The sequence below is a fragment of the Vicia villosa genome, unplaced genomic scaffold, assembly GCF_029867415.1.
Source record: "Vicia villosa cultivar HV-30 ecotype Madison, WI unplaced genomic scaffold, Vvil1.0 ctg.000108F_1_1, whole genome shotgun sequence".
In the NCBI taxonomy this organism is placed as follows: domain Eukaryota; kingdom Viridiplantae; phylum Streptophyta; class Magnoliopsida; order Fabales; family Fabaceae; genus Vicia; species Vicia villosa.
The window spans coordinates 360,242-374,763 of NW_026705019.1; the positions used below are offsets into that span (position 1 = coordinate 360,242).

Sequence of the window (14,522 nt, forward strand, 5' to 3'; positions counted from 1 at the left end):
TCTAAAACCCGCATGAGAGCCCCCACACTACCACCTTCGCCTTCTTCTACAAAGAAATCATCAAAATTAACTCGCCATTCCCACACACCCGAAATCCAAAACCCGTTGTCAACCACTCTAGAACCGAGAGGCTCCGCAAACCGGTAAAGAGACGGAAAACGGTCACAAAGAGGAGGGCCTCCCGTTAGCCATCTATCTAGCCAGAAATCAATGTGTTCTCCATTTCCCAGCTTGCATATAATAGCAGATGGAAACCAATTCTCCAACGGACCACTTCCTCCCGAACCCACCGAACAAAGATCTTTCCACCAAAGCGACGTCTTGTTTCTAAATTCACCCCCACCAACCTACTTTTAGAAAGATTAACACGAAGTCCTGAAACCAATTCGAAACCCCTAAGCATGGCCTTTATACTCCATAAGTTATTCCAAGATCCATCTCCTACCAAGAGAGTGTCATCCGCAAATTGGAGAATCTCAAAATGAACATCATTACCCACCTTAAAACCAACATAATCACCCATACTTGTTGCTTTCTTCATCAACGCCGTTAAACCTTCCGCTACTAAAAGAAAAAGAAACGGAGAAAGAGGATCCCCTTGTCGAATCCCCCGGGAAACCGTAAAGTCTTTAGTCGGACTTCCATTCACTAGAATTGACATTGAACTAGTGAAAACCAAGGCTTCCATCCATTTCCTCCATCTAACTCCAAAACCCATCCTTCTCAACAAGAATCTCAAGTAGTCCCACGAAACACAATCGTAAGCTTTCTCAAAATCTACCTTCACCATGATACAACTCCTTTTTTCCCTCTTTGCCATATCCAAAATCTCATTAACAATCAAAACACCATCAAGCATATTCCTTTCCGCTAGAAAAGCCGATTGAGAATTCGAAATCAATTTACCAATCACCTTCTTCAACCTATTAGCTAATAACTTAGACAAAATTCGGTACAAACTACCAATAAGGCAAATTGGTCTAAAATCATCCAAGTTATTAGGATTCTCCACCTTCGGAATAAGAGCGAGGAAAGAAGCCGTCACCGCTTTGGGAAGAGTAGCCCAATCAAAGAATTCATTAACAACATCTAAGATATCTTTCTTCAAAAACGGCCAACACTTCTTAAAAAATTCCATATTAAAACCATCCGGCCCCGAACTTTTATCCACATCCGAATTCCATATCACTTCCTTCACTTCATCTTCTAGAAAAGGCACCTCCAACCACAAAGAATCCTCCAACCACAAACATGCCAAATCAACCCCCTCTAAAATCGGCCTTGAATACGAAGTTTCGGAGAATCTTCTTTCAAAGTGACCACGAATCTCTTCCTTTATCAAAGACACATCCTCCACCCACCCCGACATCCCATTCAAACCCACCACCGCATTCCTCCTATTACGATACTTAATAACCTTGTGGAAGAAACGAGAATTAGAATCACCCTCCTTAAGCCAAAGAGCTCTCGCCTTTTGCCTACATAAGTCCTCCTTGAACCGCACCAATTCCCACACCTTATTCGAAGCCAAAGAACGCTTTACGGCCAAAGCATCAACATCCACCGGATCATTACCAACCATGACAAAGTCCAAAGCATTAAGCTCCTTAATAGCCTCTTCTTCTTGTAAATTTAAGATGCCGAAAACCTCTACATTCCAAGTGCGTAACTTATTCCTAAGAACCTTCAATTTTTCCTTGAACCCATAAATCGCCTTCCTACTACTAGGAACCGCCAACCAGACATTTTCCACAAAAGAATAAAATTCAGCATGATTCATCCAACAAGAAAAAAATTTGAAAGCCTTCGGGCCCCAATTACGGACGCTCCCTTTAAACCAAATAGGACAATGATCGGAAAGATCCTTATTTGCAATGACTTGACAATCAATCTTCCAAAGCTCCAACAACGGTTCTGAAAATAAGAATCTGTCTAACCTACTTCTAGCCGATCCATCAAGTTTAAACCAAGAGAATTCTCTCCCAACAGCACGCACATCCATCAATTCAAACTTTTCAATAAACCCCCTAAATTCCTCCATCTCCCGATAATTAATAAATCTAGAACTTCCCCTTCTCTCCACCCACACACCAAACTCCCTCTGACCATTTCACCTTAAAAGCTAGCAAATCACACCACATCCTCCTCTTCTTCTGGAAACAACAGGCAGCATAAACATTGACAATATAGACATTTACCCCTTTCCACAAAACATTCAGCCCCATGAATCCTTCCCCCACAAAGCTAAAATTCAGAGTAAACATACCTTTACGCCAAAGCATAATCAAACCACCAGATCTGCCAACTGAGGGCTTGAAACTCCATTCCACATCAGTGCCTCCCCACAACTCAAAAACCCATTTCTCATCCAGAACTTGTATCTTTGATTCTTGAATCAAACAGAAATCAAAATTCTCCTTCTTGATTAAAAAACTGAACCTTTTCCTCTTCGCAAGGCTGCCACACCCCCTCATATTGTAAGAGATAGCATTCATAAGGAAACCTTATCAGAGACAATCTTCTGAGAGAGAGCAAAGCCATCCCTGTTCTCCAACTCTTTAATTGCTTCAACATTAACATCATTACTAGCATCTCCTGAAACACCAAACGCAGTCGCTTTGGACCACAACCTCTGCGCCACCTCTTCCGATAAACATCTTCGAAGCCTACCATTTTCTGATTCCACACACGAATCAGAAATCTCCTCCGCTAAATGCTCATTGTTGAAACCCGCTGGCCTTTTCCCTTTCTGCTTTTCCAGATTCGTCACAACCCTTCCATCAGTAGAAACAAATTTTCTTAGCGGTGCGAAAAAGGAATTAGAAAACAATTTTTCTTCTGCCCCAGCCTCTGCAAACGAGAATTGGTGAACACTTTTTGAGTGGGCCTCACAAGCATCACTCTCACCGTTAATGCCCTTCGACCCCACTGCCAGCTCAGCCCAATTTAAGAATCCTTCTGAATGGGCCTTAGACCCTTTGAAACCAAGCCCTCTCACTGCCAAATCAAATTGGCCCACAATGTCCGAAACTGCTTTCCGAACCTCCATCCTTTTTTTACTAGCCACACAGCCTTTGGCACTTGGACCCAAGATCTTAAAATGCTTAGTGGGGCCCAAACCAGAACAATCCACCCTACTACCTGTACCTACACCTGGCGAAACCCCCTCGGTTACCACCTCACACTCATTAGCTCCTACAAAATTGGCATTATCTTCTCTCTCCCCGCATGTGCCAGACGTAAACCCCTCTTTTTCCATGCAAACCGTCACATCATAGTTAATGTTAGAACAAAAACCGTCTTTGCTCTTCTGGGCCTCGGGAACCGCCACATCTTCCTCACAGCCTCCCTTCTTCTCCGAATGCCCATCTTCAAACACAACCCCCGGCTCCACCATCAAATCATCATCTCCATCTCCAGAAACACCGTCGTCCTCCCCCGAAGAAGATAAAGAGTTATCTTCAGCATGGTTCTTAAAGGCACATACCCTCAATGGGCCTTGCGTGTCTTCTACCACCTTCACCTTAATCACCTGATCACCAATCTTCACCACCAACGGTTCATTGATCAGGGAAAAACATCTCGTTCTGATCAGGAAACGAGCAACATCCATCTTCGATTGACATGCCGTAATATCATCTGTTCTTAAGAAAGCACCGAAAGGTGTCGCTATGAACCTAAAAAACTCCTCATTCCAAACATGGCATGGCAATCCAAATAACCTCACCCAAGTCACCCTTTCATCATCCACCACACCAGGCTCCCATCTTTTAACATCAACAAACCATTTGTTTAGCCATGAAGCCCCACTCTCTAAGAGGTTCTGTAACACACCCTTTCCTCTATCTTCAAGCAAACAAAGCCTAGCCCCAAGAGGTGTGACTTTCACCCCAAAATAACCCTCCAAGTCAAAAACATCTTGAATGTTATAAGTCATGCCGGCCTGCAACACTTCCCCCACAAAAGCCTCCCTGAATCTAGACAAAGCTTCCTCATCAACAAAATCAAAAGCCAATTGGTGCTTAGTCGCAGTCCCTGCCAAAAGATTACTCTCCTTCACCACCACCCCCGCGTAAGACCGTCCATCCTTCATAAAAGCACCAACCTTCGAACAAGCTCCCTCGTTGTTCACGACACAACTCACCACCGGTCTCTTCCCCTTCTGAGCAAGGCCTTTCGTCCTTTGGAATCTAGGAATATTGACAAAGAGTTTCTGTTTTCCCACAAAAATATTATCCAACTTTATAGCTAACAAAGTCTCATCCGAAACGTCAAAAAACCGAACGAACCCAAACCGGTGTCCCGATTTATTCCTCCGAACAGGAATGATCACCTCATCGACAGCTCCATAACCAGCAAAGATGTCAAACAAATCCCTAGCCACCAACTTATCAGGGAAAGAGGTAAAGAAAAAAGAAGATGAAGGACGTTGAGCCTCCTCCGCTTGTTCTTGGCCAGATCCCACCTCTTGAACGTCTTTCTCGAAGCATTCCGCTTAACCACCTGAGTCCAACCATCCGTCTCTGCTCCCTCAGATGAACAAACACCTGAAAAACCCGCATTGACTCTCACTTAAACCACCCAAATCACTATTTTTTTCGAGTTGAATTGGATTGTGGTTTTCTGTCTAGCCCTATGTCTAGCCCTATGAAGAACAATTTTGTCTAATATGGTACGATGTTAATAATTATGACCATTGTTTTATTTTTATAAGATTTATAATTGACAATGCATATAAACTAAATTGATATTTGTATCCGGATAATTTTTTTATGCTTAAATTATTGTAACTAATAACATTTATAGTAAATATTTATGGGTGTGGTTCAAAATGAAAAAACAAACATAAAAGTGAGTAAATGAAGAACAAATGCATGAAAAATAGTCTGGCAAAGAAGGTATCACTCATTTAAAAAGTCTTTGTAAAAAGTTATTTTTATTAACTCAACAAAAGAGCTAGAGTATAAAAAAGTCTTTGTAAAAAGTATTTTTTATTAACTCAACAAAAGAGGTAGAGTATAAAGTGTCATATGGATAAGTGTGGTGATTTTAAGCCCAACAACACTGGATACGGCTCGGTGATCCGATCAAAGGGCGTGAGCGTAAAGGCGTTAGTGACTGTTTATAGGTACGTCTAAAAACTGTTGTCGTAGATGATACAATATAACATTTAATAAAAATATTATTGAAATTATGTGTTTTATCAAGGGTCACAACCTTACAAAACAACCTAATCTCATAGTATCTCAAATTATGGCTACCTAAACTTCAGTTCCAAGCAACTCAAAAAATTGTTTTACTTATTAATCAATCAGAGCAATTTAAATTTTTTTCACATATTTTGTAGGTATGTCACGTTGCCAATATAAATCTCCAAAATAGGTTAGTCCATGCTTATTGGTTATTAATAACACGATTCAATTTTGATTCAATTTTGTTGTCCACTTAACAATATTCATTTTGCTGTCCACTTAACAATATTCATAGAGAATTGCTTAAGACATCCTAAAAATTGCTACCACATCCTTGTGAAAAATAAAAAATAAGCAATTCATTCTTTTTTAACCACGTCCCAATTTTATAAATAAAATTATTTCAAAAATGCATTTCTAAAATGTCTCTGAAAATGCATTTTCGGAACCTACTCACGACTCAGAGGACGAGGAGGAGGCTGTGAGTTCCTACCTATAGAAGGTGTTGTCTGTCATTGTTAGAGTTTTCAATGATTTTCAAGTTCAGATCCACTGTGGACCACCTATCAGAGTGCTCTACCATTAAATTTGCCTTGCATGATAACCTTGTATTGTGATTTCAAATTGTTTCATTTCTGCAATTTTCTTTAAGCATTATGTGTAATTGTTTCATTTGTTAATTTATACAGACTTTTTTTTTGTATAATTTTAATAAAAAATTGAAGAAAAACAATAATATGAGAAAGAGAAATAAGAGAAAGATATGTGAATTTAAAGCTTAACATCATTGAAATTTCAAATTAGTCTTCTAAACCGTAAAATATTTTATCAAGTTAGTCCCTCCATCATTCTGCATCACCTAACAGAAACAACACCTGGATTGCCCTAGGTCACATGCTTCAGGCAATCAGAGGACACCATCACCAATCTAACTTAAAACGATCTCAACAGTTGATTTTAGATCAAACAGTCAAAATCTATATTCGTGTGCAGCAGGAATCCCAAATTCATCCTCACCGCAGACTACTACGACAAATAGTTCGTCTCTGGTACATCTAAATAGTCCAGTTAGTACATCGAAAACAGCGCTTTCGACAAAAATCCATCACGCTTCAGGACTTTAAGTAACTATAAAACTATCAATGACATTAGTTCTTGTTCAACTTCTTCCCAATTCTCAACTTTGTGCACCAGAGGATGCTGCTCTGCAAACTCAGTCTTAGACCAAGGATACGAGTTTTCGTAATCGAAAAGTAGGACTCTTATACCAGCTTCAGCACACTCCATTGCGTAACTTGGATTATCGTCAATAAGAACCTTCGCATTTAAAGACCTACAGATCTCTGACTTTGGCCTTGACCCTCCGTCAAGAGCGAAATGGTTTCCAAAGTGAATCTCATCAAACAAACCTGAAAAGTTATTCTCTATCCACTCAAGTGTATGATCCTTGATTGCATTCTGCCGAGACCTGATCGATCAGAAACATATATACAAACAAAGAGATATTAGGAGATGAATTGCAGATTCTGCTACATGTTGAAGTGAAATCGGTAGCGAAAGCATACGTTACAACGGATAGGTTGCAAAATCTTGATAATTTCTGCAAGGTCATTTGAGCACCAGGGAGAGGTTGGATCCCCGACTTGAAATATGGCGTCTCAAAAAACTCATGAACGCGACTATTAGCTGCACAACAAAATGATAGTATTGATCGCATGAATGTTCATAACACGGTGATGATTAATTCACAACATGCAAAACAGTGACTGTACGTATGCAGTTAGTTACCTTCGTCTCGTGAACAGTTCCATATCTGTAAGAGAAGTGAGGTTCGTCAGAGTCTCGTATACAAACACGCTAAAAATTCTATGCAGCATAACAATCTAAACGAGTTTTCATATGCATAGCTTAAGGCAATATAATGTTAGATTGCATGAGAGAAGGGGTTCACTAATCTTGAAACACCAAAAAAACTATTGAAGAGCAGGATTGTGAATAAGCAAAAATCCAAGTTTTTGTCTATGTATGGATGAACAGCTACCTGCCTGAATTTTTGTATGTGGATACAACTCTAACACGGGTAAAACACTTCCTCACACAATTTAACTGGTAATGCCCTGTCGCTTCGTGCAGGTGATAGTTCCCTACTCATAATATGTGTTGCGAAAAAAACATAGAGAAATTAAATCCCAACAGTCAGATAGAATTGGTGTTTTTGACTGTTGCATCTTATAACGAAGAAGTTCGAGCCAGTTTTGGCCTCCCTTTTCTTTTAGCATATTGGGCAATGGATAAATTGTTCCAAGATGTTTCAATCAACTCCAACAATATGCAGGGAAAGTAAAGAACAAAGAAATGCATGAACCAAACTAAATTCAAGATCCGTTGGACCACTTGCTATTAGGTTTCTTCTATTGGGTCACCCATCAACTATGTCCACGCTCCAAATGTGCGGAGGATATATGAGTTAGGGCCAATCCAAATAATGATATCAGAGCCTATCCTAGATCACTTGTTGGACTTTCTGCATCGTCCAAACTTTATAAACACTTCACAAACCATATCTCTAAGCATCGTGAGACTAATTCTACCCCTTCAAACTCAACAAAATGAAGGTGTTGGGGACTACAATGAAGGCAAGTTAAACGCCGCAATTAGGCAACTAGGGGCGGACCGCAATGAAGGCAAAAATTCCAATAAATCTCAAAAAAGCCCAACATGCTTGTAGTATTTAGTATTCTAGTAAATACAAGCTAATGGAAAATTTCAATTTTCCAGGTAATTATCATGACAATATAGAAAAGTTGAAACAATAACCGGGATATACCTTGAAGAACTCGTAGACATGATACTCCGAAACCGAATAATTCGACAAGTATCGATCTGCTATAAACTTGTTCAGAGCCGACACAAAGTTTCCTAATACTGCTCGGGAAAAAAGAGAAATGAATCAAAAACACATCATAGAGAAAATTACATAACAAAGTAGTTAAACAAAAAAACAATCATCATGTAAGAATCAAAGATTAAAATTAGGATACAAAAACACAAACCTTCATCAACATCAACAGCAACTACAAGTTTCTGCGAAAACTGATAATCAGGAAAACAAAAAGGCTTATTATGACTTCCACCTTGTAACCTATGATCAACATTAGTAAAATTCCCATTTTTCTTTTCCTTCAAAAAAACCCTTTTGGCATTACCATCATCATTCCAATTATTACAACTATCAAAACAGGCTTTAACATTAAACCTAACACTTCTCTTAACATCAGAATAACAAGGGTATTGACAAAAAGCCCTGGTAAAAAAAGAACAAGGATCATAGTTTATCAAATGAACCATGATAACAAGATTATGCTTTCCTTTCCCTTAACTCAAATATAATAAAAAAACAGATTTTTGGAATAAATTTCCTTCCAACATAACAAAATTTCAAGGAAAATAAAACTTTTGCATCATTTTCAGCCCTAGAACAAATTGAGTGGAACAATGCAATTGTTGATAAAGGAACAAACTTTAATCATAGACTATTATGAGGGGACAAAAGGGTATCTTCTAAAGATAACCTTACATGAAAAACAACTCGAAATGGAATTTTGACTATAATAGTTAATTCGAAAATAATAGTAAAAAACAAAACTTTGGTATAGTTTAGGTCCTAAAAGAAAAACCCAGAAGGGAAAATTTCATGGGGGAGAAATTGACGGAAAATCTAGGGAAGAATTTGTAGAAGATGCTGCAAAATTTGAAAAGGGAAAATGCATTGAAACATTTTTCTCAGATCTGGTTTCCTACTTTACTTTAGGTCCTTCAATTTTTATAAAAATTGGTGTATTCAACGTATTAAAAAATTATTATTTTTTATTTATTTTAAAATAGTTATTTATTTATTTAGAATATTTATAAGTGTCTTTAAAGGATTTTGTTACTTTTTTTTCCTTTCTAAAATCACCGGTAAGAAACTCGAGTAATGTATTTTTTATATTGTCTAAGAGTCTGTTTGGTAAAAATAGCGGTTGATTGATAAGCTAGCTGATAGCTTATAGCTTATGACTGATGGCTGATGACTTATAGCTTATAGCGGATGGTTGAGACTGATAGCTTATAAGTTCATTGAAGTGTTTGGTAAAATTAGCTGTTCAATTAACTTATAAATGTAAAATGACATAAAAGATATTTAATATATAATTATTTTATTTTAAATTAAATTAATTATAAGGGTTAAAAATGGATTTTAATTGAAATAATAAGGATAAAAAAGGAAGAAAAAGTAATAAGCTATAAGACATAAGTTAAAACGCTATTTGAAATAGCGTCTGGAAAATAAGCTATAAGCTAGTAAAATAAGCTATAAGCTCGTGATGAAAAGACCGTTACCAAACGGGTCTAAATTATCATATGAGCTTATAAGACATAAGACATAAGCTATAAGCTCAAAAACATGTCTTAAGAAACAGAGCCTAAATGTTTCAAAGAAATTATAGTATTTGACAATCTTTAAGTAACAATACAATAATAACAAAAGATTTGATAATGTGAAAACACATGAATGAGCGTTAATTACGTTATATATGGATCAAAAGAAGAAATTAAAACAAAGATGTGTTACAAACAATTATATCAATGTATAAACTTGTAACATGAATCTTCAAAATGAAGTGAAATGTTCTACCTGAAACGAAAAGAAAATTAAAATGTTATAAAGTACAACAATGGTCTTTGCCAATTAATTTTTACATGGAATGAGTTAAGAGATATCGCAATAACACACCTTTTAAATGTGTTGGAACACTTCTTTGAATACAACATTAGTTGTAGTATTCATTGGTTCTCTATCTTTGTCATGAATAAGAATATTTAATCCCTTTTTGGATTTCACTCTAGAGAGCTTCATATAATTGACCATGACTAAAAAGTTCTTTTGGCAAATACAAACCAACTTGGTCTAGAGATTGCCCTTGAGACTTGTTAATTGTCATGGCGAAGAAAATAATAATTGGAAATTGGCGCCTCACCAATTTAAATGGCCACGGTGACTGTGAGGGGGACAAAGACATTCTAGGAATATAAATTGTGTTCCCAATATTTTTTCCATAAATGATCTTAGCTTCAATGACATGAGCAGCAAGCCTTGTAACAGTGAGCCGTGTACCATTGCACAAGCCTTCAGACTGATCTAGATTGCGCATTAACATTATAGTGGCCCTAACTTTCAACCTGATTGAATGATTAGGCAATCCCAAAGTTTTAAGAGCATTTAGGAACTCGGGAGTGACGTGCTCATATGCATCAAAGTTAGTAGCATTAGACTTATATATGCAATCACTACTAAAGTATTTTTTCTCTTCTCCTATAACAATTGTAAATATAATTATTGACTAAACATAATAATTGACATTGTACTCAAGGATTTCCCAAAACCAAGTTTTCCAGTAAGATCCCTCGACTGCAACACGAAGTTGGAGCTGTTTCTACCTATCACAGTTCCAAAAGCTGCTTATCTTTACCTTAGAGCATAAATATCGGTGCCTTATAATCGTTCTCACACATATTCCAAAGCCTTCATGTCAGAAACAAATGGATGTTTACAAATTTATACCGTTCTTCGAAGCGACTACGTTCTTCTGCAAAAGAGCGTTGTTTTACATTTAAGTTGAATTAAAAAATTATATATCATTAAATTTGGGGTATATTATGGTATTTAATGGGTCCCACTTGAGATTATTTGTTTAGTTGAATGAATATTTAGAAAATATAGATGAGTTGTTTAAATAATTGGGAAGTGTGTAATAATATAAAAAATTAAATGGGGTCCATTTAAAGAACTCAAATGAATATAATGGATGTGAATGCTCTTAGGATGGAAAAACAACACTTTAGTAATACAATTGACTTTACATGAAATAAGTAAAAAGCCAGCTATAGGTGGTCAAAGTTATCTATAATTTCCTGAACCATTAAAAGTGAAAATAAGAAATTAATTTGAATGATAACAAAACTAAACAATATAAAATAAGAATATTCTTAATGTGATACAATAGACAACATTGTTCAGACGTAAAACCAAGCATTGTGATGTACTACTTATTGTATAAATTAAGTGTTACCTAGATTTGAATTTATAAAATGCTTGTGTGAAGTTAGTTAGCATAAGGCATAGCTTCAAGCAGGGAAGGAGCTACAGCCCAGCGAGCCCGGGCATGCGCCTGGGCTCAACTCCTCCTTTCGTTGTATACTTTCCCACCTAAGTGTCGATTTTTAGACAACATCAGGGGCAAAATTGATAATTTTTAGACAAAATTAAGGGCAAAATTAATAAAAACATGGTGTAAAATTTTTGGACAAAATCAATGGAAATTTTTTTAGACAAAATTAAGGATAAAATTAGTAGAAACAGAGTGTAAAATTAATAAAAATAAGGTGTAAAATTTTTGCCCGGGCTCCCTAAAATTTCTGACTCCGCCACTGGCTTCAAGGTTAGCTTGCGTGAACTGATAAAAAAATGTGGAGGCTTATGTACAAGTGAGTTGTTAAATAGGAATATAACTGAGCATGAAGCATCTAATGTTCTAACAAACTACTATATGCAGTCTTGGCAACTATTTAAAAAAAACTTACAACTGAAGTGAAACAAAAGCAATTTCATTACACTATAGCCTATACTTTTATAAATAGTACAATTAAATTGTATTCATATTATCAACACTATACCAAGTACAACACTACTAAGTATCAAAAATAGAATGATCATAAGGATTGATATGTTAAGGATAGAATATTTCGAAAAAGAGACCATATAGATAGATTCAACAACTATGATTAACAAATACATTCAATTAGAAAACGAACATAGTAGAGTCTTTACAAAAGGTTTAAAGATAGAGTTAAGGGAATGCCATAAAATATGCATAATGAGACGTCTCAAAAGACAAAATAGGTAATAGTTAGATTATATCCTTACAAAAACGGCGTCAAGTAAAATTATGCATCAAAATAAGGATGAATTCTGAAATAGGCAGACCAAATCACTCCTTCTTTATATGCTTAGTCTTCTTTCCAGGCTTCGCCTTAGTGGCGGATTGTTTTGGAGAGAGTTCTTCAGCCATGATGAGATCTTTCACAGAGGTTGATGTTGAAATCCTCTTACCAAGAGTACTACTGGAGCTTGCAGAAGGACTAGAAGTATGGTGTGCAGCATGGGATGGTTAAGCATGATTTGATTGTTCATCTGTATGTGTGCCATCCGTCTGCATAGGAAAATATTAAAATCTGAAAGGGAAATGCAGAAAAAACATAGAAATCCTACAACACACAGATTTTGTAAATGGCTTACAATCATTTGGGTTGTATGAACGGTTGGAGCAGCGGTGGAAATTTCCAAGACAGCAACATTTGATGTTTGCTGAAATGATTATAACGTAATGATTTTGTGAGCATAGATTAAAAATGAAAAGGCTTAAGAAGACTGAAGAAAATTATGAGTCTGTACCTCATTAGGAGTGAGGTAGTTATCAAAATTTTGGTAAAGTTTGTCCTCGTTAAGTATTGCGACGATAGAGAATTGTTCATAGGATAATTGATACTTGATACGGAATACCATTTCTTTATTCAACAAAACATCAAGGTGAGCAGGCCAAATTTTAGGGTTGTCCTCTCCAGCCTATGCAAAAAACATAGTAAGATATAATGAGATATACTCTCCATATTCATGCTCACAAGTAAGATAAATGAAAAGCATTATATGAACCGTAAAACTCACCGCCTTCATAACTTGTCTTAATTCCTTCGCATTCATTTTAGTGTAAGGAATACAATCCTTATCCCAAAAACAAAGGTTTCTTCGTGGTCATCATATTCCACCTCCATTTCAAGTTTGAATCTACAAATAGGGTAATGAGAGCATGTAACAGTTAAAATATATAGGTTTTTCATTAACATAATTTTACATCCCAAAGTCAAATGGCTCACTTAATGACAGGTTCTACATCAGTAACTCCACAGGCACATTCAAACTTCTCGCCGAGGGACTTGTTAGATAATTTGCAGGCATGGCATGACTCAAAGTACCATCCAAACCTGGAAGCCCTGAAACCTTTGGTTGTCCCAATGGTGGTTGCAAAACTATCCATTTAAGATGGTAGAGGTGCCATATGAACATTGATTATGCAGATGGAAATTTAAAAATGAACTCAGACATAGATTTAAAACTTGTTTAAACAGACAAACCTTTCCCAACTCTGCGATAGCACGAATACTCTTGACCTCATTGAGGCTAGTCCAATTTTTGTTAGTGGATTAGATGGATGAATCGCAGGTCAATGATAGAGAGAGAGAGAGAGCAGGTGCATTGTGTCGTGGTGAAAATCGGGAGAGACACCGGATGCCTTTTTTGGCGCTCGGGCTCAAAAAATGATATATTTTTTTTGTTTTTGGGTCACGACCAAACTTTTTATATTTTCCAAAGCAGGAAAAGAAAAAAAGTTGCACAAACCTTAAAAGATATGCAATGCAAATAATATAAAATTAAAAGCAATGCAAGGGGGAGAGATTCCGGGTAAGGGGTTGGTTATACGAAGGGAAGGTATTAGCACCCTACGTATTTATAGTACTCTATAGGATCATTTGTTATACTTTTTTGTTTATTTCTTGCTATGCTATTGGGAAAGTTTCTCCTTTGTGAGATAGGTGGGGACCTAAATGGGTTGTTTGATTATGCTCGCAAAGATCATCGCAATCTTCTGCATACATATCCCTTAGAGGGAATCAGAGCATCTGTAGCTTGAGGTCTACTGGAAGCTAAGGTTTGAGTGGTTTGAGGGAGATAGAAGTATGCTCGCCAAGGATAAGACCTTGTGCCTACATATTCTGAAAAGGATGTTGAGAAAGTTAGAGCAATCATAGTTCCCACTTATGCTAGTGGAAGCAAATGATAAGAGACAAATGCCATCTCAATGATCGATGTATCTAATCTATTTCATCACATACATCTATTGATTTTGTTTGAATATTTTCATTATAAGACCTAGGTTGTGCCACTTATGGTTCTTAGAATGATAAAGATATTTTGTTTAGCCAGCCTTGTGGCAAAAAGCATGATTAGCCAGCCTTGTGGCAAAAAGTTTGATGAGCCATCCGTGTGCAAAAAGTTTGATGAGCCAGCCGTGTGGCAAAAAGTTTGATTGTGATGATATAGAAGAGATACTCCTGTCATAGAGATGATAAATGTCTAATCTCCTAGGGTATTTTATTATGATATGGGGATTCTTTTAAGAAGCCCGTGGGTCCTTGTACGAAGCCCAAGAGGAGGCTATTCGAGGGTCCTTG

At 36.8% G+C, this 14,522-nt stretch overlaps 2 protein-coding genes across 2 annotated transcripts; both read right to left on the bottom strand.

Moving 5' to 3' along the window:
* Positions 1 to 5,976: 5,976 nt before the first annotated feature.
* On the bottom strand, positions 5,977 to 8,998 carry LOC131624201 (uncharacterized). The gene is made up of 5 exons (XM_058895161.1): positions 8,246 to 8,998; positions 8,020 to 8,117; positions 6,981 to 7,005; positions 6,758 to 6,878; positions 5,977 to 6,660 (listed from the first exon to the last, which is right to left on the bottom strand). Exons 1-5 carry the CDS (start codon positions 8,538 to 8,540, stop codon positions 6,321 to 6,323), a joined length of 879 nt encoding a protein of 292 aa, XP_058751144.1. The 5' UTR covers positions 8,541 to 8,998; the 3' UTR covers positions 5,977 to 6,320.
* Positions 8,999 to 10,078: 1,080 nt separating this feature from the next.
* Positions 10,079 to 13,327, bottom strand: LOC131624206 (uncharacterized). The gene is made up of 6 exons (XM_058895168.1): positions 13,167 to 13,327; positions 13,011 to 13,077; positions 12,688 to 12,858; positions 12,532 to 12,600; positions 10,798 to 10,822; positions 10,079 to 10,548 (listed from the first exon to the last, which is right to left on the bottom strand). The coding sequence occupies exons 1-6, from the start codon at positions 13,325 to 13,327 to the stop codon at positions 10,079 to 10,081; spliced, it is 963 nt and encodes a 320-aa protein (XP_058751151.1).
* Positions 13,328 to 14,522: the final 1,195 nt, after the last annotated feature.

Bases quoted from the DNA above. Each gene is read 5' to 3' on its own strand.
- LOC131624206 (XM_058895168.1), bottom strand. From the start codon at position 13,327: ATGGATAGTTTTGCAACCACCATTGGGACAACCAAAGGTTTCAGGGCT. The intron at 12,859-13,010 runs GTATTCCTTACA...TTTTTTGCATAG, and splicing joins TTGTTTTTGGGATAAGGATT to GCTGGAGAGGACAACCCTAA. The intron at 10,823-12,531 runs GTAAGCCATTTA...GCTCTTTTGCAG, and splicing joins TTCATACAACCCAAATGATT to AAGAACGTAGTCGCTTCGAA.
- LOC131624201 (XM_058895161.1), bottom strand. From the start codon at position 8,540: ATGGTTCATTTGATAAACTATGATCCTTGTTCTTTTTTTACCAGGGCT. The intron at 7,006-8,019 runs GTATATCCCGGT...CTTCTCTTACAG, and splicing joins ATGTCTACGAGTTCTTCAAG to ATATGGAACTGTTCACGAGA. The intron at 6,879-6,980 runs GTAACTAACTGC...TTTGTTGTGCAG, and splicing joins GAACTGTTCACGAGACGAAG to CTAATAGTCGCGTTCATGAG.